The sequence below is a fragment of the Myodes glareolus genome, chromosome 2 (assembly GCF_982192425.1).
Source record: "Myodes glareolus chromosome 2, mMyoGla1.1, whole genome shotgun sequence".
Lineage (NCBI taxonomy): Eukaryota > Metazoa > Chordata > Mammalia > Rodentia > Cricetidae > Myodes > Myodes glareolus.
The window spans coordinates 137,132,523-137,157,058 of NC_142027.1; the positions used below are offsets into that span (position 1 = coordinate 137,132,523).

A 24,536-nucleotide genomic window follows, 5' to 3' on the forward strand; every position below is an offset into this window, starting at 1 on the left:
TGGACAGAGGGGCAAGTGTGAGATGGGACACCCACACTTCCTTTGGGGTGCTGCAGAATTAGTGGGTCATCGAGCTTTTGGGGTTCGCAGAGATGGCACGGCACAGACTGCTTGCCATGCAGTCAGCGCTGGAGGTCAGATCCAAGCTCGCAGGTACAAACCAGGCGTCCGGCACATGCCTACAACCCCAACTCTGAGGAGCGTGGAGACGGGATTGCTGGGTCTTGCTGCCTCCTAGTGGAGAGGCCTTGCCTCAGGGGCGCACTGGCGTGTCCTTCTGAGCTCTGTGCTCCACACTGGTGGACACATCCACACACAGAGATGTGCATTGACCATACATTCACATACACATATACACAAATAAAGAAATCTAAAATATGCATGTTGGGACTGGAAAGGAAGATGAGAACGTAGTCCCTGCAGAAGCCAAATCCTTAGATGTCCTCGGTCCCTGGAAAATCAAGCCATGGAGGGATTTTCACGGGCAGGCAAAGGGAAAGGGGCACTCAAATGATTTATTCACCTCTAATTGTGTACCAGATATTAACCTTTACCCTGGGAGCACACAGCAAACAGAGGTAGGTGCAAGTCTATGGAAAAGGGGCACCCAAGGAAAGGCAAAAAATACGACGTGGAGACACAGCTACCTGTGGGTACCACAGAAGGGGGGCCGGTGGGCATTGCTCCCCAAGAGGTCTGAGTGGCACTGGCCTTGGTCCCACATGCCACAAGAGCTGGGCAGAGCAGCTCGTACCCAATGCTGTCCAGAACCCAGCTCAGTGGCCATCACAAGAAGCAGGACATAGTGTATGCTGTTGTCATGGAAACGTCAGAAGCACTTGAGGTGAGAGGTTTTTTTCTTTTTTTTTTAATTTATTTTGGAGACTAGAGAAGTGACTCAGAGGTTAAGAACACTGGCTGCTCTTGCAGAGGACCCAGGTTCAATCACCAGCACCCACAAAGCAGCTCACAATTGTCTGTACCTCCAGTTCCAGGGGATCTGACACCCTCACATAGACATGCAGGCAGGCAAAACACCAATGTACATTAAATAAATGGTTTTTTAAAAAAATATTAATTTTGTTGTTTGGTTGGTTTAGTTTTGATTTTGTTGTTGTTGTTGTTTTGTGCCCCCCCCCAAGATAGAGTTTCTCTGTGTAGTTCTGGCTGTCCTGATTTGTAAACCAGGCAGGACTTGAACTTACAAAGATCCACCTGCCCTTGCCTCCCAAGTGCTAGGATTAACCACTACCTGGCTGGTTTTAAGATAGGGTCTCACTATGTAGCCCTGGCTACCCTGAACTTGCTATGCAGAGTAGGCGGACCTCAAACTCACAGAGATCCACCTGCCTCATCCTCTCAAATGCTGGGACTAAAGGTGTAAAATGTGTGCGTGTGTGTCTGTGTGTTTGTGTGTTTGTGTGTCTGTGTGCATGGGCACCCATGCACCATGTCTGTCTTTTTGTGTATATATATTTGTGTGTGTGTACGTGCATGCATGCTCATGTGTGAATACATGCTACATAGCTGAAGGAACCTGCAGAGACAGAAGAAGACGTCAGATCCTCTGGAGCTGGTGTTACAGTCAGTTGTGAGCCACCATGTGGGAGCTCACCCTCAAACCCGGATCCTCTGAAAGAGCGTAAGTCCTCTTGACCCCTCAGCTCTTCCTCAAAGCATAGATGTTACCAGGACACAGCTCACAACCCTAAGTGACAAGTGTGAGCGGCAGGTCACAGCCAGCATTTAACATAGGGTAAGGGATACAGTCAGGATGCGACTCCGTGGTAGAGCGCTTGCCTGCAGGGCCAAGGCTCTGGGTCCAGTCGCCAGCACCACACACATGATGCAAGGGGAACAAATCTGACATGACTGTCTCCCCGTGTGCCTGCCAGGCTGGGTCCCGTGTCAGGAAACACGCCTCCGCTGAGTGCAGAATGTGTTCTACACGTATGAAGGGCTGTTAGAACACAGCCACGGATGAGCAGGAAACACGTTTGCTGGGCACGAAGGTATTCCTGGGTTCACATGGTGATTTGGTGCAATTTGGGGAGAGGATACACGTATACATGTTTGTACATGTGTGTGGAGACCAGTGTTGACCACAGCTTTCCTGTGGCACCGTCTACCTCAGGTCTTTTGTTTTGTTATTATTTGAGACTACGTCTCTCACTCTGCTGGAACTGGCTGCATGGGCCAGGCTGGCTGACCAGTGTGCCTCACTAGAACGACAAGCCTACACCACCACAACTAGCTTTTTCTTAACACGGGTTGCTAAGATGAACTGGAAACCGGTTCTGTCTGGTTCACTGCCGGGTCCCCCACCCTGCTGGCCTAGTAACAGTCACTCTGTAAATCGTAATTGCTGGTTTGTGTGTTTTCTAACCACAGTAAGAAATAACAGCCGCCAGATTGTGCCAGACATGCGGTCGACGGCGCCATCTTGTGGTGAGAACTGGAACGGCAGTGCTCGTCTTTGCAACAGTTGGCTGAGAGCCCAGGGGTGTAGGGAAGCTTCAGCGGCCTATCGTTAATACTCCACTAATAAACTCAGTGGCTTTCGTCCTTTTTCTTTTGAGACAGAGTCTCCGTATCCCACACTTGCTTCAAACTCTCTCTGTAACCAAGGATGATCTTGAACTCCCGGTCCTCTGGCTTCTGCCTCCCAAATGCCTGGGTTATAATCCTATGCCACCACACTCCATTAATGAGGTGCTGGGGATCAAACCCAGAGTCTTGTGTGTGCCCCATAAATACTCCACCAACTAACTGAACTATACCCCCAGCCCCGCATCACAATTTTGAGCGACTAATTGGAATGACCCGGGAAAAGCGATGACAAATTTAGATTGCAAATTATTAATAAAACAAAGCCACAGAATTTTTCTTAGGAGAAAAAGAATTTTAAAATAATATGTCTAAATAATCTTACTAGTGCTATGGGAAAAAATGAGAGAGAGAGAGAGAGAAGGGAGGGAGGGAGGGAGGAAGGAAAGAAGGAGGGAAGGAAGGAAGGAAGGAAAGGGAGAATGGGAGAATATAATGGTAGGCATTGAAGAATTTCTCTAGAAAATACAGTAAAATGAACACAGCAGGTCCCTGGGGGTCAGGGCCTGGGCAGTTACAACCTGCTTTCTCTCACGAAGAATGCAGTGTTTTTGCACAGAAATGAGCAAAGCTACTACTTAGAACACAAAGCCACTGCCCAGTGTCTGAGGTTCGGAAGAGACCCTGAGCCCCCAGGGTTTCCACATCAGGACCCTAATAACCCAGGACCCATAGTGAGCCATCCTCTGCAGGGTGGCATTCAAATCCCGCCTGCTTCCAAGTCTCTACTCGAGCTGGCTTTTCAGGGTCCACTCTCTTATGTGCCGACCTGCACAGGAAGCTTGAAGGACCGTGCTGACCAGCTGGGGGTAGTCCTCACCTCCTGGGCTGCTCATGCTCACCTGATGTGTGCACATTCCTGAGACAGGACAGGGAGGCGTTGAGTCGGGCACACTCCTCCCGGTTGGCTCCGTACTTCTCCACCGTCTCACACACCTGCTCATCTGTCATTTCTAGAAGGTCCTCCAGGCTCAGCTGGTCAGGGGAGATCTCCTAGAGGAGGGGACAAAAGCAGTCAGCTGGACCAGGAACCCAAGTGCCTGGCCAGACAGAATGGCATTGTGTATCTCCATACCGCCCTCTTGTGGCACTCGGGAGAACTGCAGAGGGAAACAGCATAGCACCTCTCACACTGCCCTCTGCAGGTGCCCAATAAGAGGCACTGTATTACGTAAACACTTTGTTGAATTTGGGGTTTAATCTCCCATGCACTTAGATGGGTAACTTAACTTCTCTAGGCCTTGCTCGTCTCTTATAAAATGGAGGTGCTGAGTGCAGGTGCACACTCAGTACGTGAGCAACAGCCCACACCTGCAGCCCAGCCCCTTCCAGCCTTCTGTGAGTAGATGGCTGCTCTGCTCATCCAGGGTGGGCTCAGAACAGGCCAGTTAAACACAAATCCTCCTCTACTCTCAGCTTCCTTTCTGATGTACCCCACAGGAGGACTGAAGAGTCAAATGGGGGCTTTAAGAGCCTAAGAGGAGGGCAGCCCAAGTCCCATGGGCAGCTTGAGGTTGGAAATGAATCTTGACAATTACTGAGCACCATGAGGCTACGCGGAAAGACTGAGGGATGGTAGGAACCAGGGGAAAGGAGCTGTGTGAACAAAGAAACTGAGAACGGGAGAAGCAGGATTTCCAGCTCACAAGGTGTGGGTCAGGGGGCCCCTTCCCTGCAAACAGCCCCCTCCCTAAACCACATCCTACATAAGTCTGCAACATTACCAGCGAACTCAAGTTTTGTGCATTCAGAGTACCCAATAGTAGTGAAAGGTTTTACATGAGCATAGTGTGTTATTATTTCGATAAGACTTATAAATCTGTGGGTAGTGATTCATGGGTGATAGAGTGGGCTCCTTCTGTCCTCTTCTGGTCATGACTATTACTGCAACAACATGCAGAGTCAGATAAAGCAGAATCTATAAATTCCATTTTTCACCAAAAGAAAGAAAAGAAAAAAAAAGCTACAGGGCCCAGACAGTGACTGTGAAGTCGGGGCAGGGATGGGACAAAAACTGAGTCGCCTAGGCAGGAACACGGAGCAGGTAAACCTCCTTCGGCGGGACGAGGCAGGGCTGGGGCCGCAGGCTGAACATTCAGAGAACAAGGCTATACTAGGTTGACCCCAGCTGCTCTGATAAAACACTCTGACCAATAGCAACTTGGGAGGAAAGATTTTCTCGGCTTGCACTTCCGGGCTATAGTTCATCACTGAAGACAATCAGGGCACAATCACAACAGGAGCCCGGTGCAGACTTGGAGGAGCACCGTGCTCCCTCTTCCTTACACTGCCCAGGCTGGTCTGCCTAGCGACGGCATCGCCCACAGTGGGCTGGGCCCTCCTGCATCAGTTAGCAATCAGACATCTCTCCCAGATGGGGTCACAGGTCGTCCTAATAAGATGATTATTCAGTGCTGACTCTTTTCAGGTGGTTTTGGGTTGTGTGGCATTGACAGTCGGTGATAACAAACACAGATGCACACACTAAAGCCCTCTCCTTGCTGTGGGAGCTGACTGTACATTTTAACCCTATGATTTAGAAGGGGTGTGTGCATGCATGTGTACATGTACGTGTGTGTGTGTGTGCACGTGTGGACGTGTGTGTGTGTGTGTGTTACCCTGATGCTTAGGCTCATAAGGGAGCACACACACATCTATTCATGACAAGAAAGATAAAGAAGGCCGGAGCAGCCTGGGCCAGAGAGAAAAAGCTTGTGTATGTTCTGGTGACATAATCCCAGGTGGGGTTGTATTTACAGCACTCAACATGGATTTCCTGCAATGCCACAAAGATCATGTGAAAGGCAAGGTGTGTGTACATGTATGTGTGTGGTGTGTGTGCACACGTATGCTCAGGGTGTGTGTATATTGTATGTGTGTATGTGAGTATATGTGTGCACATAGATGTAGATGTATGTGCATGTGTATGTGTGTGCCTCTGAGTGTGAATGGAGGTCCAGAGGTATGTGTGAATAAGTGTGGATGTGTATTGTGAATGTGTGTGCATGATATGTGTGTGCATAAATGTGTGCACACTGATGTATATGCGATATGTGTGTGAGTGTATATGTACATCTGTGCATGTATATGTGTCTGTGTGCATGTTTGTTTTACCGGGGAAGCTGGACTTCAATTTTCACACATGCCAGGCACAGTCTCTACCATTGCACTGTATCAGCAAACGTGATTTGTTACCGTCACATGCAGACCCCGATGCTAAAGCACAGATAAGTTAAATCTTTAGCCCAAGTCACACAGCAAGAGCGTGGTGGAGGCAACATTTGAACCCAGGGCATGTCTCATAGCTGGCTCCATAGATCCCTTTTACTTCCGTGAGAGCAGCCCCTGGTGGACAAGCCTGTGAACTGCAGGCAGGGAACCTACACTCACCCCACCACCTGGGTGAAGGCCTCAGCATGCCTCGCTAGGGGACTAAGAGCCCCAAAGAGGTGATCTGGGGGAACCTCGGGGACCAAAGGGGCTGCCAACTGTGGTTCATCACATCAGAAAAGGATTACCCTCTGTATAATTTGTGCTCATGGCTTTGAAGCAAGAGATCTCTAGTCTTTGGAAAACAGGTTTTAAGTTTTTGGGTCAAAATAAAATCACATCTTGTCAGTCAAACTAAAGCTGGCTGCCCATCAGACATGGTTTGAAAGCCACTGCTTTTCAGCCCTGATCTAGAGGACCGGCTTCTGCTTTACCTGCCCCATGAGGGGCGCTAGGTACACAAATATTTACATAGTCCCAGACCCTTTAAGAAGTACCGCAAGCTGAGCAATTAAACTATCATTTATACCATCGTACTAGTTTAAATTGTCAAGTGGACACAATCTAGGGTCACGAGGAAGAGAGTCTCAAGGAGGGAGTTTCTACACCGAGTTGGCCTGTGGACAGGGCTACCAGGGTAACGTCCTGGTTACATTAGTTAAGGCGAGAAGGCCCATCCACTACGGGCGGCACCCTCCCTCGGCGTCAGGTTGCAGACTATGGAAAAGGAGGGAGCAGGCTGAACACTAGCCAGCGTGCGTTCATTCTCTCTCTGCTCCTGACAACGGGCATGACTGATCGCCTCAACTCCTGACGCCCTGCAGTGATGGGCTGTGGCCTGGGATTGTGAGCCAGTCAGTCCTCCCCTCAAAAAAAGAAAAGTTGCTTTCTTCACAATAATTGGAAAGAAAACTAAAATGTGGCCTTTCATTCATCCTAAGAATATTCTAAGAAACACACTGCCCCAGGCATTCTGGGCATCCTGAGAGCAAAACTAGGGGTGCAGCAATCCACGCCATGCTGGGGTGTGTGTGTGTGTGTGTGTGTGTGTGTGTGTGTGTGTGTCCCAGAGATCCACCTGTTTCTGCCTCCGCAGCACTGGCATTACCAGTGTATGTCTTCACACGCAGCTTTTGCACGTGGGTTCTGAGGATTCAACTCAGGCTCCGTGTTTGCCCTGCAGGCACTTCACCCACTGAGCGACCCTCCTGCCTCATGACCCACGTGGAAAGGCTGATGTCCTGAATCTCTGTGATCCAATATGGCAGCAATGGCCGGTCATTTACATCAAATACGATTCAAACTCCGGATCCTTGGTCCCCCACGCTAATCGCGATCCTAGCGCTCCAGGAGCCGTAGTTACCGTAACTGCTCTATCAGACAACACAAACAAAATATCCCCGCCACAGCAAAAAGTCAGTGGGCAGCACTGGTCAACATGGTGGCTTGGGGTGACTCCAATTTGTGGCAGATCTGAATAAAATCCTGACTCTATCTAGGCCACCCCCTCACCCCCCAACTACAAACGCTGGCTTTAGAGCCTTGCCCTCAACAGCCCCACTCAGAGACTTCTGAGATCCTGCCAGCCTTCGTCTGGCATACTGAGGGCCTGCTATGTGTCTGGGTCTGTGCTGGGCACATCCCACGCCCTGCCATCTAGGAAGTAGCAAAGGCGGTCTCCAGCCAGTGAGGGCCAAGGGGTTCAGGACGGCCTGTGGTCACCTCCAGGACTTCCTTGCGCACGTCCACGATCCGGAACCAGTGGCGGAGCTGGGGGAAGCCGTCCAGTTCGGCATTGCGTTCCTGCAGGGCCACCTTCTTCTTGCAGGACAGCTGCCGGCTGAAGTACTTGACCAGTTTGCTCTGCAGAGACATAGAGACAAGAACACGGCTCAGCGACACGGCCACAAGGAGCCGGGCTATCACGCGTGCTAACCCCAGCCAACCCTGTGTTGCAAAGACTGTTTCTGTTGCAGTAAGACCCAGCCTTGCACCTCAGTCTGCAGTGGAATGAGACTGAGAGGTGGGAGGTGACACCCAGAGGGAGGTGACTGAGACATGGAGGCACCACTCCTAGATGGGTTTACCGTAGTTCTCTTGGAAGCACTTGGTTAAGGGGCTAGACCCCTTGTGCTTGGCCCCTCCGCAAGCAGCCAGCTCTCCTCCCTCCCCCACTATGTTACAGAGCAACAGCTGGACCTTCTAGCTGCCGGAATCATAAGCCAAATACACTTATTTTCTTTAGGAAGTACCCAGCTACTGACGTCATACAACACAGAGTGAACTAGCAAGCCTCCCGCATTCTCACCGTGTTGGTGAAGATGGGAGAACACGTAGGCCTTGGCATTTTGCTGTAGTGGAGGTGGGATGTTAGTTACCTCTTCTTTGTGGTGGTCTCCACCGACATTGTAATCACATAGACCCTTGACCCAACAATTCCATGTCTAGAAATTCTTTTTGATTGTTTGTTTGTTTGTTTTTTTGTTTTTCGAGACAGGGTTTCTCTGTGTAATAGCCCTAGCTGTCCTGGAACTAGCTCTTGTACATCAGGCTGGCCTCAAACTCACAGAGATCCGCCTTCCTCTGCCTCCTGAGTGCTGGGATTAAAGGCCTGTGCCACCACCACCGCCCAGTCTAGGAACTCATTCTATGGCAACCATCTTGGGAAAGTAACTGTGTCCAAGGATTTTTTTTTAAACACTTCTGCTTGCAAGAGCAAAGGATTGTCAATACCCTGAAAATCCACCTATCAGAAACTTACGATTTACGCCATGCAGCAGCCACAGAAGGAACTCCACACCCCAGCTCCTTAAGCTGTGAGTCCATATGTAACTGAATGCAGAGTCGGGGAAGTTTAGGGGACAGCAAAGATCTCTGGATGTGCAATAACCAAAAACTAACTCCAGATCAAACACACAAGATTCTGAGGTGCTCTGGCAATGCTCGCGCTTGCCACCTCTGGTGACTTCACTGCTGGTTCTGAACACACAAATGCACTGTCCTCCGAGTGCTGTCACACCACCCAACAGCAGTGAACCTGCAGCAGCACCTCGGCTCCCACCGAGACTACTGTGGGTCGGGACGGCAGCATTTCCCTCTCATTCCTCTCAATGTGTGAGTGTCAGACTGTTGTAGGTGTGGCCCACGTTGTGTTAGAAGGCTAGGTAAAAACAAAAATTTAAAAAAAAAAAGGTTGACTTGGGTTTTATTATTTATTTATTTTTTTAAAGATGTATTTATTTATTATGTATACAACATTCTGCCTCCATGTATGCATGCAGGCCAGAAGAGGGCGCTAGATCTCATTACAGATGGCTGTGAGCCACCATGTGGTTGCTGGGAATTGAACTCAGGACCTCCAGAAGAGCAGTCAGTGCTCTTAACCTCTGAGTCATCTCTCCAGCCCCTGGGTTTTACTTTTTAAAATCATGAAATAAATTCTGTTTTAGGACTAGGACAAGATTTCCAATGATTTCTGAGGTGTGGCTCAACCCATTTCCACCATGCTGTCCTCTGTTCTTATGAAAAGCAGAGCCCTCAGCACTGACGATTCTAAGATCAAACTCTCAATGGGCTTTAAGAAACGGTCAGACGTCCTGCACACTGCAGCGTCAAACACTGTCAAGTTTTAGTTATTTACATAAAAACAAATAAGCACACCCATCTCATTCGTACAATTGCTTGCTTTCCTATTTAACACATGGTGACATCATCTCTCTATATATAAGTAATGACTCTGAAATAAACTTCATTATGGCTTATCATCAGTAATATTAGAGTAGTTACACCTGCATAGCCCCCGTTGCATAACCATCTCTCTGGTGAGAAGAGGCTGTAGGCGGAGAAGGCCCCAGAAGCCCTGTTCACACTCCCACCAAGTAACATCCAGAAGCCCTGTTCACACCACTGCCAGATAAAATTACAAGCTGTGCTATGCTGAGCAGACCGTGGCTTTGGAGATGTCCTGACAAACAGAACCTCTCACTCCCCGGCCAAATGTGTCCATGTATTTCTTTGTAAACACACAGCCTCCTTCTGGAAGGATCCTTGACCCTCTGGGGATGAGGAGAATGGAGGTAGGAAAAAGAGTGGGGAGAAAGGACATTTACATTCTGTTGTTGGATCGGCAAGTCATACACAAGTCTCCGTGAGCTTTCCAGCGCTTTTTAAAGGAGACCTGGCCCACGTTCCTGGACAGACACCAGGACATGCGAAAGGAACAGTGCTTTGTTTTGTTCGTGGCTAGTTCTGTACAAATGAACGACACTAACCAAAGAAAGGCAATACAGGGGACTAGAACAATGGCTTAGCGCTTAAAAGGGGGTACTGCTCTCTCAGAGAACCTGGGTTTGGTGTCCAGCACCCACATGGCAGCTCACCACCATCTGCAACTCCAGTTCCAGGAGATTTGACATGCTTTTCTGGTGCACATGCATACACACAGGCAAACACTCATAAACAAAAGTAAAGCATCATCTAGAAGGAAAGAGAGAGAAGTGTTTCGCTGGAACAGCTCGTCCCTTGAAAGCCCCATTCCTGCCTTTCCAAACCCCACCCTCTCAGAAAAAAATACCAAAAAGTCAACTTCCACACCCCTGACTGAAGCTGCCAGCTGCCCAATCCCCTCCGAAAGCATCATGATTAGACACAAACCCTGCTCGTGGCAGAGGTGGCATCACCCTGTGCCTACCAGGTGTTAAAGCTCCTTTAGTTCCATCATGTGATTTTTTTTTTTCCTGCGCCTTCTCCCTCCTCAATCTCTGGAGGCTACAGGATCACCCAGGAGTTGCTTTGCTCAGACTAAACCTGGTCTTTTACTTTTTAATTCAACTTGATCTGGCTTACTGTATCAGTGGAGAAACCTCTTATCGGGGTACAGAAAACCTATTAGGAAGTAGGGAGCGGGAGAGAAAAGAAGGAAAGTGGGGTGCAACCCCAGAATGCCAAGCAGAGGAAGTGTATGAGAGAACGAGACTGAGTTTCTCAGGAGGGTACCCAACAGCACCAACAACAAGACGTAGGTCTGTTTCTTCAAACACAGGGTTTGCATCTTTTCAATAATTAAACAAAGCTCTATAAGAGATGTTTTAAAAATGAGGGCCAGCAAGGTGGCCCAGCACACAATGGTGCTGGCCACCAAGCTGATGACCTGAACTCAACCCCCAGTGGACTCATACAGTGGGAGGAGAGAACTGATTCCCTTGGGTTGCTCTCTGACCTCCACATGTTACATGCCATGAATGCACACACGCATGTGTGCACACACAAAAACCCAAACACACAAAATAAATAAAATGAATAGGGTTTGGACTTGCATACATGACCTAGGGAAAATCACAATTCAAACTCAGTCTTAGTTGAGGTTTCTAATGCTGTGAAGAGACACCATGACTACAACAACTCTTACAAAAAAAAAATTTAATTGGGTGGCTAGCAGTTCAGAGACTTAATCCATTATCATATGATGGGACATGGTGGCATGCAGGAAGGCAAGGTGCTGGAGAGGTAGCTGAGAGTCCTACATCCTGCAGAGGCGACAGGAAGTGGACTGAGACACTGAGTGTGGCTTGAGCGTATATGAAACCATAAAGCCCGCCTCCACAGTGACACACTTCCTACCACACCCTAGGAGCTTATGGGGGAGGCCAATTATATTCAAATCACCACAAACCCCAACAGTGGCGGCTGGAGTCACCGAGTCAGTCAGACTGACTGAGCGACCGCCATCATTTGGAGACACCAGCTAGGTTTCCCAATCTTGCTAAGCTTTCCCGGAGTGGTGCAGGGCCAGGGTTGGTGAGGAGCCAAGTAGTTTCAAGAGGAACCACCACATGGGTAAAATTCTCACCACGTTTTATTGCATGACCACAAGCGTTTGCACCTTAAAGGTGCTGTGTGCAAGGCAGGGCGGGGCAGGGTGTGGCTCTGAGCAATAGGCGCTTGCTCTTGCCTTTAATCTCTGACTTGTAGGTGTGCTCTCAAATTCTAGACTTAAAGCAGAAGAGAGAGGCATCACTGCAGCCAGTGTAAGCAATCAATCCACGTCAAATATCCAGAGGGAAGGTGACGAAGACGTTGGTGTGGCTCACTCAACTCGGGAACAGATTTGTGTTTTGTTTTGCTTCATAGAAATGGATTTGGTTGAAATTTAAAAACCAAAACAATATAAAACATTTTCTGTGGACACAATTGTATTGGTCGAGGAGAAATCCACTAAACTGAACCCGAGGGTAGGGGTGGACTCCTCTCGTTCCTTCCACTCGGGAGGCTGAGGCAGGAGGATTGTTAGACGCCAGGCATTTGAGACCAGCCTGGGATCTACAGTGAGACCCCCTGTTTCCAAGAAACAAAAGCACGGATGGGTCAGAGGGTGCTGGTGATGCTGCCCAGCATGTGGAAGACAGGTCTTCAGGCTGCCTGCTGGCACTGTAAAAACCAATCAGTCCATCGATCAGCTAAACTAGGGAAAGCTAGGTTGCCGTGTTCTGTGAGTCTAAAATGCATCGCTAATACTTAAGGGGGAACTGAAGTGAGTCTCTAATATATTAAACTGAGCACATGGTGGGGTGTGGGGGATTGGGGAGGAGGTTATTAAGACATGGTGGGGTGTGGGGGATTGGGGAGGACGGTTGGGAGGAGGTAATTGAGACAGGGTCTCTCTACATAACCCTAGCCCTCCCTACCTGTCCTAGAACTTACTATGTAGACCAGGCTAGCCTCAAACTCACAGAGCTCTGTCTACCTCTGCCTTCCAGGTGCTGGGATCAAAAGCAGAGACCACCACTGTCCAGCAGAGTGTGTTTTAGATATTGTGCATTTAACATAACATTCACATAATTCTGTGATTTTTTTTAACATGACTAGTACATACATACATACAGACAGACAGACACACATCTACATATAGTTTATACTAATAAAAGTATGTCTTTTTTAAGTGAGTTCAAGGCCAGCTTGCACAACTTAATGAGACTCTGATTTGAAAAAAAAATTTAAAACAAGTGAAAGTTGGGGACTGGAGAGGTGGTTCAGTTTTTAAAAACTCTGTCTGCTCTGGAGAGATGGCTCAGTGGTTAAGAACTAACTCTGTCTGCTCTTGCAGAGGACCTGAGTTCAATTCCCAGCACACATATGAGGACTCACAATTGTCTATAACTCTAGTTCTGGGAGATCTGATGCCCCCTTCTGGTCCCTCCGGGCACTGCACATGCATGGTGCACAGGCAAAACACCCATACACATAAAATAGTAAAATTCTGTAATTTAAACAAGACGTTAAAGGAGGGCTAGAAGTGTGGGTCGATAGTGGAGCACGTGTGTAGCCTGTGTGAGGTCCTGGGTTCCATCCTCGCACCATGAAACCCTATGTGATGTACAGAACACGCCTGCAGAGGCGTGTGAAGTGTGTGCAGTTCTCTCTGATGGGTGTTCCTTGTCGATATTCTTGTTCCGAGTTGTTTGTTCTCAGTTTCCTCCTCCTAGTGATGTGTATCCCCTGCTGTTAAGTCTGGCTTGGGAAGGTAACCTGCTGGAAGGCCGGTGTTGTGCGGTGTGAATGGGAATAGAGAGGGTGGGGCAGAACTCAGAGGAAATCCCTCTTGGCAAGACCGTCACTGTGTTAGTACCCCCACACATTACCCCAACATCCAGGTTCCCTGCCTCCCTGCTGACACATCACATACGTGTTCTCACACAGGATGAGGCTGTGTTTGTTGTGTTGTGTTACGTTGTGTGTCACACTCGCTGTGACAAGACTCAGAATTAGAGTTTGGATCCTGGGATCCCCAGGACTCATGACAAAGCTGGGTGGGTATGGTGCCTGCCTACAACCCAGTTCTCAGGAGCTGAAGACAGAGGACCCCCAGGGCAAGCGGGCCAGCTGGACTAGCTGGATGGCGGAGCTCTGGGTCTGGAAGACTTTGCCTCAGGAAAGCGAAGGAAGAAGGAGGAAGTCACTCAATGGCATTCTCTGGCTGCCAAATGCCTGTGCACATACAAGCATGTGCCGCCCCAACCACATGTGCCAACATGTCAGGCACATATACCATGCATACCACACACACATACAGCTATAATAAAAAGAAGCAGATACGCCCATCATCTCATGTTTGTTCTCATTGATTTTAGAATAAAGGAGGCCTTCTCAAATCTGTGATTGTCCTAACCACATGGAAAAGAACCTAGACAACAAACAGTACAAAGAGACTCTCAGACTCTGAGAGTGTGTGTGTGTGTGTGTGTGTGTTTGTGTGTGTGTGTGTGTGTTCAGACAAGGTCTTACTACTAATCCCAAGCTGGATTTAACTCTTGGTCCTCCTGCCTCAGTCTCCCTAATGCCTGGCTTGATACTGCCATTTTTTTCTTTATTTTATTTATATGTGCGTGGTTGCCTGCATGGGATTTGTATGCATCACATACATATAGGACCCTGACGTGGCCAGAAGAGGGTATAAGATTCCCTGGAGCTGGAGTTCCAGACAGTTGTGGGCTGCTTTGTGGAAGCTGGGAACTGAACCTGGGTGCTCTGCAAGAGCAGTGTGTACCCTTCACTACTGAGCCATCTCTGTAATGGTCTACTCTGTCCCTTTAAGAGACAAGCCACGGCCACTCCCTCCCCCATTGCTGAGGCAGGCTGATCTTTACCTTCCAGCTGAGTGTCCTTCTTTTCAGTCTCTCTCTTGAAGAGGCAGCTTCTGTCTCTCCCTTCTCCCCTTCCCCCTGTTTCTCTCTCTCTCTCTCTCTCTCTCTCTCTCTCTCTCTCTCTCTCTCTCTCCCCTTCCCCCTTCTCCCTTTCCCCTCCATAACCCACTAAATAAATATCCAACCTCACTCTGCATGGCATTTCTATCCATGTCTCTGTCTCTCACCCACCAAGTGACTCCCTGCCCATAGTCTTCGGAGACCTGCAGCATGGTTCCATGGCATGCCCATCTGTCTGTCTCTCCTCATTGGATAGCTGCTCCATCAAGGTCTCTTACCCACCACACGGCTCCCTGCCTGGGACTCGTGGCCCACTGCAGCCACTCAGAGAACTGTGCCGCCTCTGCCTGGGACTGACTGCTCTCAGGACCTGCTGCCCACTGCCTTCAGCCACATCAGGGACCTGTAGCGTGGTCTCATGGCCTGCATAGTCTCAGCACATGCCGCCCGCCGCAGCCATTCAGGGACCTGCAGCATTTTACTTAAACCAAAACAATCTCTCCAGCCCCAGGAAAGCCATTTTAATGGCAGTTAAGTTGTCAAGATTTCTTGCGTCCCCAAGACTAAGGTCACAGCATGGCTGTCAGTCACGGTCCTAAGACCGTATTTTTTAAATTAATCATTTAGTCCTTGTGACGACTTTTGGATTCTGATTATCCTCCCACATTTTACAAAGGAAAATACTGAAGCCAAAGCCATCAAATTTCACTCGGGTTTTGAACCCAGGTCTAATTAATTGAACCTGTGATACTTGACCCTGATCGTCAAATTGGCAGGTTTTAGAATTATCATGATTTCTAGATTAGGTTAACTGAGGTGGAAGCCCCCCACCCCGCGCGTGTGCATGTACAAACACACACACACACACACACACACACACACACACACACACACACACACACGGCGGTGCCATTCTATGGGCTAGGTCCTGGCCTGAATAAAAAGGAAAAATTGAGCTGAGCAGTAGCGTCCACCTCTAGGAAGCCAACTTGGTAAACACAAGCCGCAAGGCCACATGGTCAGAGCCAAGAAAGAAGGGCAGTCAAGGGTCAGCCTGGGCACCCGAGATGCAAAATTAATGGGCCAGCTTCTTCCCCAGCAAGGATCCATTAGCACAGAATGGTAATGGCGGAATGCTAGGGAAGCAAGACCTCTCCTTCCTCCTCTCACAGTTCTGAGGAGTGGTTTAAGCACAAAGCTTATACCACACTCCTGACTAGGGGCACGGTGCTCTCCCACACTGTTGGATTCTGTGTAGACATAAGCCACGTCCTGTCAGGTAAGCCACGCCCCTTTGGGCAAGCCACGCCCCTCGGGTGAGCCCAGAGAGCCTGAGCATTTAGAGGCACATGGCCATTTGGCAAGAGACATTCAGAATCTGCGGAGTTGAATTGTTTTCTGAGCCAGTCTTACATTCTTTGTCCATTTCATTTTCTAGTGAGTCATTTTTATCGTATTTTACAAAAGCACTACCCACAGAATCTCAGCACTGAAAAAGCTGGACCTTTACCAGAAAAGGTGTGCAAAGCAGGGATGTACCCTTGGGGAGAATTTCGACTCCTAATTTTAACTCCTTTCACATTAGAAGTATAGCTTAGTGACAGAGCACATGGCCAGCGTGTATAAGGCCCCAGGTTCGAGCCCCAGAACAAACCAAAAATCACTGTGATAATAATTAAGTCTTCCAACTTCACTAAGTTAGCTTTTATGTTTGTTTTTATTTTTTGTTTTGTTTTGTTTTTCGAGACAGGGTTTCTCTGTAGCTTTGGAGCCTGTCCTGGCACTAGCTCTTGTAGACCAGGCTGGCCTTGAACTCACAAAGATCCGCCTGCCTCTGCCTCCCAGTGCTAAGTTAGCTTTTTAAAATGGGTCCTGATATACTTCTTCTGGATGTGTTAGCATGCTGACCCAGGAGTCACGTTATTGAAACCATATTGCAGATAGGGAAATGGAGTCCGGGGTGCTGTACTACCCAAAGTCACACAGACAAAGAAGTGGCAGGTCCAGGATCCGAACTCAGGCCATCTAATGCCCCCTTTCAGGGCCTCTCCTAGTTCCTCCACTGACGCAGACACAGTGTAAGAGCCTTTGGTGGCTTTACCCCACCCAGTGGCCTCATCCCACCAGGTGCCGTAGTTGACTTTTAGGTCATCCTCAATTCAGGTCCGAGCAGAGCTAACGTGAATTTAAAAAGCAGTTCAAAATATCTACCTTCAAATTACGGCAAGGGCCAGGCGTGGTAATCCCAGCTCTCTAGGAAACAGAGGCAGGCGAATCTCTGTGAGCTTGTGGCCAGCTTAGTCTACAGAGCGAGTTCCGGGACAGCCAAGGCATCAGAGAAACCCTCAGAAACAAAAAGATTACGGCAAGGGTGATTCAAGTACTGCCGGGGTCACAGGGGCCATTCTAACAGTGGCTCAGGGTGCAGGGATCCGAGGGTGCAGAGATCCGAGGGTGCAATTCTCCAGCTGTACACCAGATGGCAGCCCAGCACCTCACACAGCAAATGGAAACTGTCTGCAGGCCCCCGACTCCATCCAAGCATTCCTGTGCCTTATTACTGTATTCCATATTAGCATGAGGGTAAATTTAGCGGTATAAACAACAAAAAAAAATTAAAAGTCAAGACATGTGACAGCTCTAAAAATAATCGTGTCTCAAAGCCCTAATGGGAAACAGGAAACTGTTCACTCCAAATCTAAACTCAGACAAACTGCAGACAAACACACAGGAGTTTGGTTTGCTACTGCCTAAAGCCATCACCCTTGGGCACTTCTAATAGATGGATCAGGAAAACTCAGAGGAAGGCAGGGTAGGTGGAGGAGGGGTGTGCACCTGATCCTCTAGGCCTGCGTGAACCTGGCTCCTGTCCCTCCTGCCGTCGGGTGGCTCTCCTGCCAGTACCAATGTGGCCCTCCCACCGTGCAGAGTTCTCGCTTCCAAACAAGGCACACCCAGTTCCACACACACCCCACATCCTGGGTAACGCTCTTTATCACAAATGATGCTGTTTATTGGTTTCCATGGTTACGCCTCCCCACTACCACACCCCCATCACCCTGTCAGCTCTGAGCAGGGGCTCTGCCTGGAGCCTGCCTGGGAAACAGCCAGTGGTCTATCCTTTTATTTATTTATTTACTTATTTATTTTGGTCTTTTGATAAACGAACATCACTGGAAAGGGTCACCAGACCCCTGAGCCCTTTCCCAAGGTACAGACTGGGCAGGACCGGTTCCCTGGCTATGCAGTCAGCTCTGACTGTCAAACCCCACTAGGGTAATGAAATAGCCCGAGCTGCAACCAGAGGCCTAAGGCCGTCCCGCGGTTGCCAGGGCGACCATTGTCATAACAGCCCTGCAGGAGGGGCCAGCTGACAGGGAAGAAAATTGTCTGACTGGAAAGGTTTCAAACAACTGACCATATTGCATCTAGTGGCACGCTCCCTACTGGGTCTTCGGCCCCTCCTGGACCCAAGGCAGAGAGGACCCCAGGCATCCAGAGCAGTCAAGGGGTCAAGGGATGTGGATCCCACTGCCCACTGCCTTGGGTTCAAGATAACTGGTGGCTTTTTTAAGATTCTTTTTATTAAGTGTGTGTGTGTGTGTGCGCGCGCGCGCGCGCGCGTGCACGCGCACGTATGTGCGTGCAGATGCCCAAGGCATCTTGGGAGGCCGCTGGATCTCCTGGAGCTAGAGCTACGTAGAGGCAACAGTTAAGTATGGATGCTGGGAACTGAGCAGAGGCAGTGTGCCCTCTTAACCACAGAGCCATCTCTGCAGTCCGACCTTTGATCCTTCCTTTACTCTATCTGGTAAGGAATATTACAAACAGCCAAAGGTTCTAGTCAGCAGCAGAGTAGATCGCTTAGCCCCCAGGAAGTCCTTCGGGAGCATTATTAGAATCTCACGGCTTCTGAGACAGGTCTCCTGTGGCTCAGGCTGGCCTCATCCTCACGACGGAGCCAAGGATGACGCTGTACTTTGGACTCCTGCCTCCACTTCCTGAATGCTTGCTTCATCATAAAGACAGGCACCACCGTACCCTGTGTCTCTGCTGTGTTGGAGATGGAACCCAGGCTTCACGCATGGCATGGACTCTACCACTGTGCTACATCCCCAGCCTCAACATTGTTATACTACTAACATTTGTGCTATAATAATATGCGGCTGTAATACAGTTATACTATGTTTATAATGTAATATAGTCATGCAGATATGAATATTCATATATAATTCAAAGTATAACCACATCCATATTGTATTTGTAGCAAAATTGACATTTGTTGATTTTTATATACTTGCTGTATCTACTAGTCTGTTGATAATAACGCTACTAATTCATCAACTATTATTCAAGAATCTAGTCATAGCTGAATTCATGGCTATAGGGCTTGCCATATGCCAGGCTTTAGAATAAGGGTTTTACTAATATCAAATGTGATTGTCATCCTATGGACCTTAAAGGCCTCTTAGAGGGAACAGAGCAGAGGTACAGTGTGATCACTAACCTGCCCAAGGCCATGAGCATTAAAAACAGTGACAGAGAGGCCCCCAGTTCCTGAGCTCAATGTTGTTAGATTCCGCTTGCTAGAGGATTGCCTAGGGATCTTGTTAAAAACACATGCGCTAAGCCCCTGCTCGGCTCCACTCCAAGCCCCCAGGACTCCTGGGACCAGGGGCTCCTCTTTCCATCTAAACAAGGTCTCCAGATAGATCAGAGAGGCAAGAAGCTCAACCACACTGAGTTTGACTTCACTGTCCTGGGAGAGCCTAGGGGTCCTCAATTCATTGTCACTGCAGCAGTGAGGGGCTGTAGGGCCACATGCACGGATGGTTGAGGTTTAGGGGAGGTGGGGAAGAGGCACCCAGAGTCAGTAGCCCCAGAAAGCACAGGTACAGGGTTTAGAAGGATAAAAATAAAAACTTAATCTCTGTCTCCCTTGCAATCATTTCCAACTTTTCTGGAACAGGGAGGCACCCAAAATAAGCACCAGCATCCCCCTCTTGCCCAGCACTGGCTTCAGGGGAAATGCTGGACTAATACATTCAACTTCTCAAAACACCCCAGCCCAAATCATACCAAAGTTGAACGCAACTTCCATTTGGTCAGTCTAAATGACCTCCCCCCAGGTACACACTGTAGCTCCCTCGGGAATACACACTGGTGGGGTGGGGGCCGTTCCAGTCTGAACTGTACAGGTGAGAAAAATCAATGGCCATAGAACATGAAAAGGGCCTGTGAGCAGGTGCTATTCTGAAGGATAGGAGGCGAGGAGGCGAGGGCTGGGCAGACATTCTGATTCCCATGCCTGTGACCCTGGAAGCCAGAGCAAGCAACAGTTAAAATATCTGGGGAAGGTATGTCCCGAGCAGTCTGCAGCCTTATGGCCCCCTGCCTGAACCACAGGGAAAGGAGACAGTCAGGTATGGGGGTACACAGACTTAACTAACTTCTAAGAGGCTGAGGCAGGAGGACCATGAGTTTAAGGTCAGCCTAGGTTACACAATGGAATCCTGTCTCAAAAAATACCTGGTAAAGGCCAGAATGATCTAGAACAAACTGTATGTACCAGAAGCCAGCCACATCAAGGCAATGGCTAAGCAGCTTCACGGTGGAATACACATGTTCCATTTAGTACACACTGCTCAAGACAATCACGCTATTCATGACCATGGCCGCGAAATTAAAATTAAGTCACATAAAGAACCAGCATTGTAAATAAGCCTAGGGATGGAGAAATGGCTCAGCAGTTAACACCACCCACACTGGGTAGTTCAATACTGCCTGAACTCCAGTTTCAGGGGTATCTGGCGCCCTCTTCTGGCCTCTATGGGCATCTGCAAGCATGTGGTGTGCATAAACTCACACAGGCACACACACATACACATAAAAAAATAAATACAAGTTTTTAAAAAAATCCAGCCAGGAGGTGGTGGTGCATGTCTATAATTCCAGCACTTGAAAAGCAGAAGCAGGAAGATCTCTGTGAATTTGAGGCCAGCCTGGTCTACAAAGTGAATTCTTGAGCAGCCAAGGCTACACAGAGAAACCCTGTCTGGAAGAAAAAAAAATCCAGATTGCAACCTTGCTGAAATCTCTGATCACTGATCAGCTGAGACAATCAGAGGGCTCAACACCCTCAAATAACTTCAAAACTTCATCAGGGTCTAACTTTAATTGGCTGAGGTGAACCATGATCCTCATTAAAATGATATTTTTAGACTCAGTCAAGACCTGGGACACATTATACACATTAAGGATCATTAAACCCATCAGAGTCATGTCTGAATTAAATAGTTTGTGTATTTGAGGTGATTATTTCATATTCTTCCAACCCAACGGAGTGTAGCCCCCTCTAACTATGGTCTGAAGTGTGCAAGTGAGCAGTTGGTTTAGACAGCAGTTTCAGCTGAAACTCAACTCAGGTACAACCTCGCCAGAGAGCTCAGCATATTTAGGAAGTTTTTCATACATATATATATATACATACATATATATATGTTTAAATTTTCTAGTGTTCAGGAGCCACTGAGTCATGTGGCCAGCTCATGATTGTTATTGCTTGGTTTTTTAATGCATGTGTGTAGGTGCACATGCTCACACACGCCTCAACACTCAGATGGGGTCAGAGGACCACCGTGAGAATCAGTTCTCTCCCTTCACCATGCGGGTCCCAGGGATCAAACTCGGGTCACCACGTCTGGCCGCAGCCGCCCTTACATGCCGAGCCCTCTCACAGGCTGAAGCTGCTGTGGTTATGTATATAGTTGAGAAGGCTTGTTCACCAACAACTAAAGTGCTTAAAATCTCCATGTATCAAATGTATAAATACTGTTTAAACTGTTTGATAGTGTTTATTTAGTTCCAAGATTCAGATTGGAACCCCAACTTCCACTTAGCAAATTTCACGTACAAGTTCAATATTTCAAATACAATGAAAAAAAAATACAGTTGGGAATGTTTTCGTTAGACAGACAATGGTCCAACAAAGAAATGGTGCCATGTCGTTTCTGTTTAAATTATTTGATATTATTTATTGGGGTGATGCATGTAACAGAGTTATGAGGAAGTCAGAGGACAATCTGTGGGAGCCAGTCTGTCCTTCCTTGCACTATGTGGGATCATGGCAGCCAGTCTGTCCTTCCTTGCACTATGTGGGATCATGGGAGCCAGTCTGTCCTTCCTTCCACTATGTGGGATCATGGGAGCCAGTCTGTCCTTCCTTCCACTATGTGGGATCATGGGAGCCAGTCTGTCCTTCCTTCCACTATGTGGGATCCAGAATCCGACTCAGCCCGTCAGGGTCTGCAGCAGGCACCCCGACCCCACTGGGCCTTTTTGTGCCCCAACTACACCCTTTAAATTCCCAGGTGAGGAAAGACCAAAGTCGGAATAAAGAGTCCTGCTCTTGGCTCTAGGCTCCGGGGTGAGGAGTTGTGAAGTTCAAATGATCCACATAGCTTCTCACAGATATGTTTCCCCCTATTAAGTAGAATGTTAAAAAAAAAACAAACAAACAAAAAAAAACCCTCTACATCCAAGAGTGATACCAAGTTCCAAACCTTCAATGTTATCTGTATGAATGGAGAAGGCAGGAACATCCACAGGTGGTTTCTATCTGGGTTTTGGCATTGCTTGGCAAGAAACCCATCCTGGATTCTGTATTTGGAATTTTAGCCACAGGGACCACGCGTGTGAGGGCCTGGTCTGGGGCAGGAGACCATGATGTCAACACGGGCCATGTGAGGCCCTGCCACAAGAAAAGTCACATCTGTGAGGTGCTCAGAACCCCAGGATCCCATCTGGCTTGGTCTCAAGTCAGCTAATGGGACCTGGCTGAGCCAATCACCTAAGCCAGCATGGACCTACTAGAACTTTCTAGAATGGTGGCTATGTTCTATATCCATGATGTCCGACAGAGCAGCCACACATGGCTACGGAGTACTTGGAATAGGATTAGGGTGTATGGCCAAGAAGCTGAGTTTAAAGCTGTATTTAATATGAATTAATATCATTTTAGTGAGATGTACGCAGCAGGGCACTGTCACACTAGAGAGAATGGACACAACCCTTCCTTTCCCCTTTCTGGTGAGGCTGGTGAGGAAGGAAGGAAAGCACTTCTCTCTTAAGTTCTTCTCCTGCCATCCTTTACTTACACTAGGGCTTCTCAAAGTGATGTCCCCAGATCAGGAGCACCACGATCCAGTGGGGACCTGTTAGACATACTGAGGGAGACCCTGGGAGTAACTGAGGTCACCACCTTTGACCTCCTGCTCATCCTTCAAGTTGTAGGTCTAATTCTCTCTGTCTTCCTTACTCTGGGGTGTGCTCCACCACATCCAACTCCATAAACACACTGGGTTCCTTTGTTTCATTTTGAGAAAGGGTCTCGTGGAGATCAGGCTAGCCCAGAACTTTTGATGCTGCAGTGAGGCTGGCAATGACCTCCAGATCCTCTTGCCTCCATTTCCCTAGTGAGCAGCACCACACCCCACTTAAGCACACTATGTGTGCACAGCAGCTGAAATACACCCCTCTCGTTAGAACCGTTTCTACCCCATCTTAGTCCTACCAGCAGCTACCATGAGGGCAGGAACTTTCTGCCTTCATTGCCTTTTTCCAAAGAACTTTGAGAGCAAGTTCATAAATGAATTAATGTTGTACAAGAAGAAACAAATGGAGGTGCCCTCCATGGAAAAAGCCACAGCTGCCCTTATTGGTCCTGGGTTCTGATGTCTGACCTGGATGCTGAGTGTTGGGTTAGTGGATGGTGGTGGCGGCTGCACAACAATGTGAATGCATTTAATGCAGCTTAGAAATGGGTAAGCGGAGGCTGGTGAGGCAACTCAACTCAGCGTGGAAAGGTGCCTGCCGCCAAATCCCACAACCTAAATTCAGTCCCCAAGTCCCATGTGGTCGAAGCAGAGAAGTGACTCCCAAAAGTTAGTTGTCCTCTGACCTCCACTCCTGGGAGCACCCACTTACAAACACACACACACACACACACACACACATGCACACACACACACACGCACACACACACACACACAATAGAAACAAATCTCAACCACTGTAGTGGGTAAAATCATAGATGCTGCACATTCTTTACAATATAAGAGAAGCGGGGTTGGGGGATGCCTCAGGAAAGGTGCCTGCCATGTAAATAAATCTGAGGACCCAAGCCAGAACTCTAGTACCCACGGGAAGCAAAATGGACACAACGGTACACACTTGTATCTCGACCTGGGGGAGGCAGAGACAGAAAGAATACAATCTGCCTGGCAAGTTCCAGACCACTGAGGGACCTTATCTCAAAAAACTGGGGGACAGGTGTGAGAAATAGCATCCAAAGTTGATCTCTGACCGTCACACACATGTATATATGCATGCACCACACACACACACACATGTTGCTGTCTAAATGTGTACCTGTAGAGTTCTTTCCTAGGATGCATGAAACCCTGGGTTCAACTCCCAACACTGCAATCAAATCAAATCAATTTATCACAATGCTGGGATTTTTGTGTATGTTTTGTATTTAGGGAGGTTTGGTTTTACAGTACTAGAGACAGGCACGCTAGGCAAGCACTGTACCACTGAGCTACATCCCAGCCCTACGGCGCCTGTTTCACATGTGCAGAAACTGAAGCATGGCCAGGCGCCTAGTCATGGAGGCAAACTGGAACCAGGGCCATCCAAATGGCGATATGATGTCCCTATTCCCAGACCCACGTCTCCTGACACTCAGGTCACCGGGAAAAGCAAATCACAGGGCTCAGAGCCAACATGCCAGCAATGGAAAGCAGAGTCTCAAGGTTAATGCAGCTGGGCCCCAGCGACCTGCCACCCGGCTCCCCAGGGAGAGGAGGCCCAGGTGTGTGGAAGGACCCGGCACTCTGCAGCAGACTTAGCACTTACAAGGGACAAATCTTTCCACCCAAATCCCCACTTGGAGCAGCC

General features: G+C 48.5%; 1 protein-coding gene across 2 annotated transcripts in view; it reads right to left on the bottom strand.

The window, feature by feature from the left end:
• Ksr2 (kinase suppressor of ras 2) overlaps nt 1–24,536 on the bottom strand; it is a 359,771-nt gene that overhangs the window by 270,075 nt on the left and 65,160 nt on the right. For both annotated transcript variants that reach the window (XM_085681325.2, XM_085681322.2), the window contains exons 2-3: nt 7,600–7,740; nt 3,450–3,600 (exon numbers count right to left, since the gene is read on the bottom strand). In XM_085681325.2, the coding sequence (XP_085537451.1) occupies nt 3,450–3,600; nt 7,600–7,740 (292 nt within the window). The remainder of the gene's footprint in view (nt 1–3,449; nt 3,601–7,599; nt 7,741–24,536) is intronic.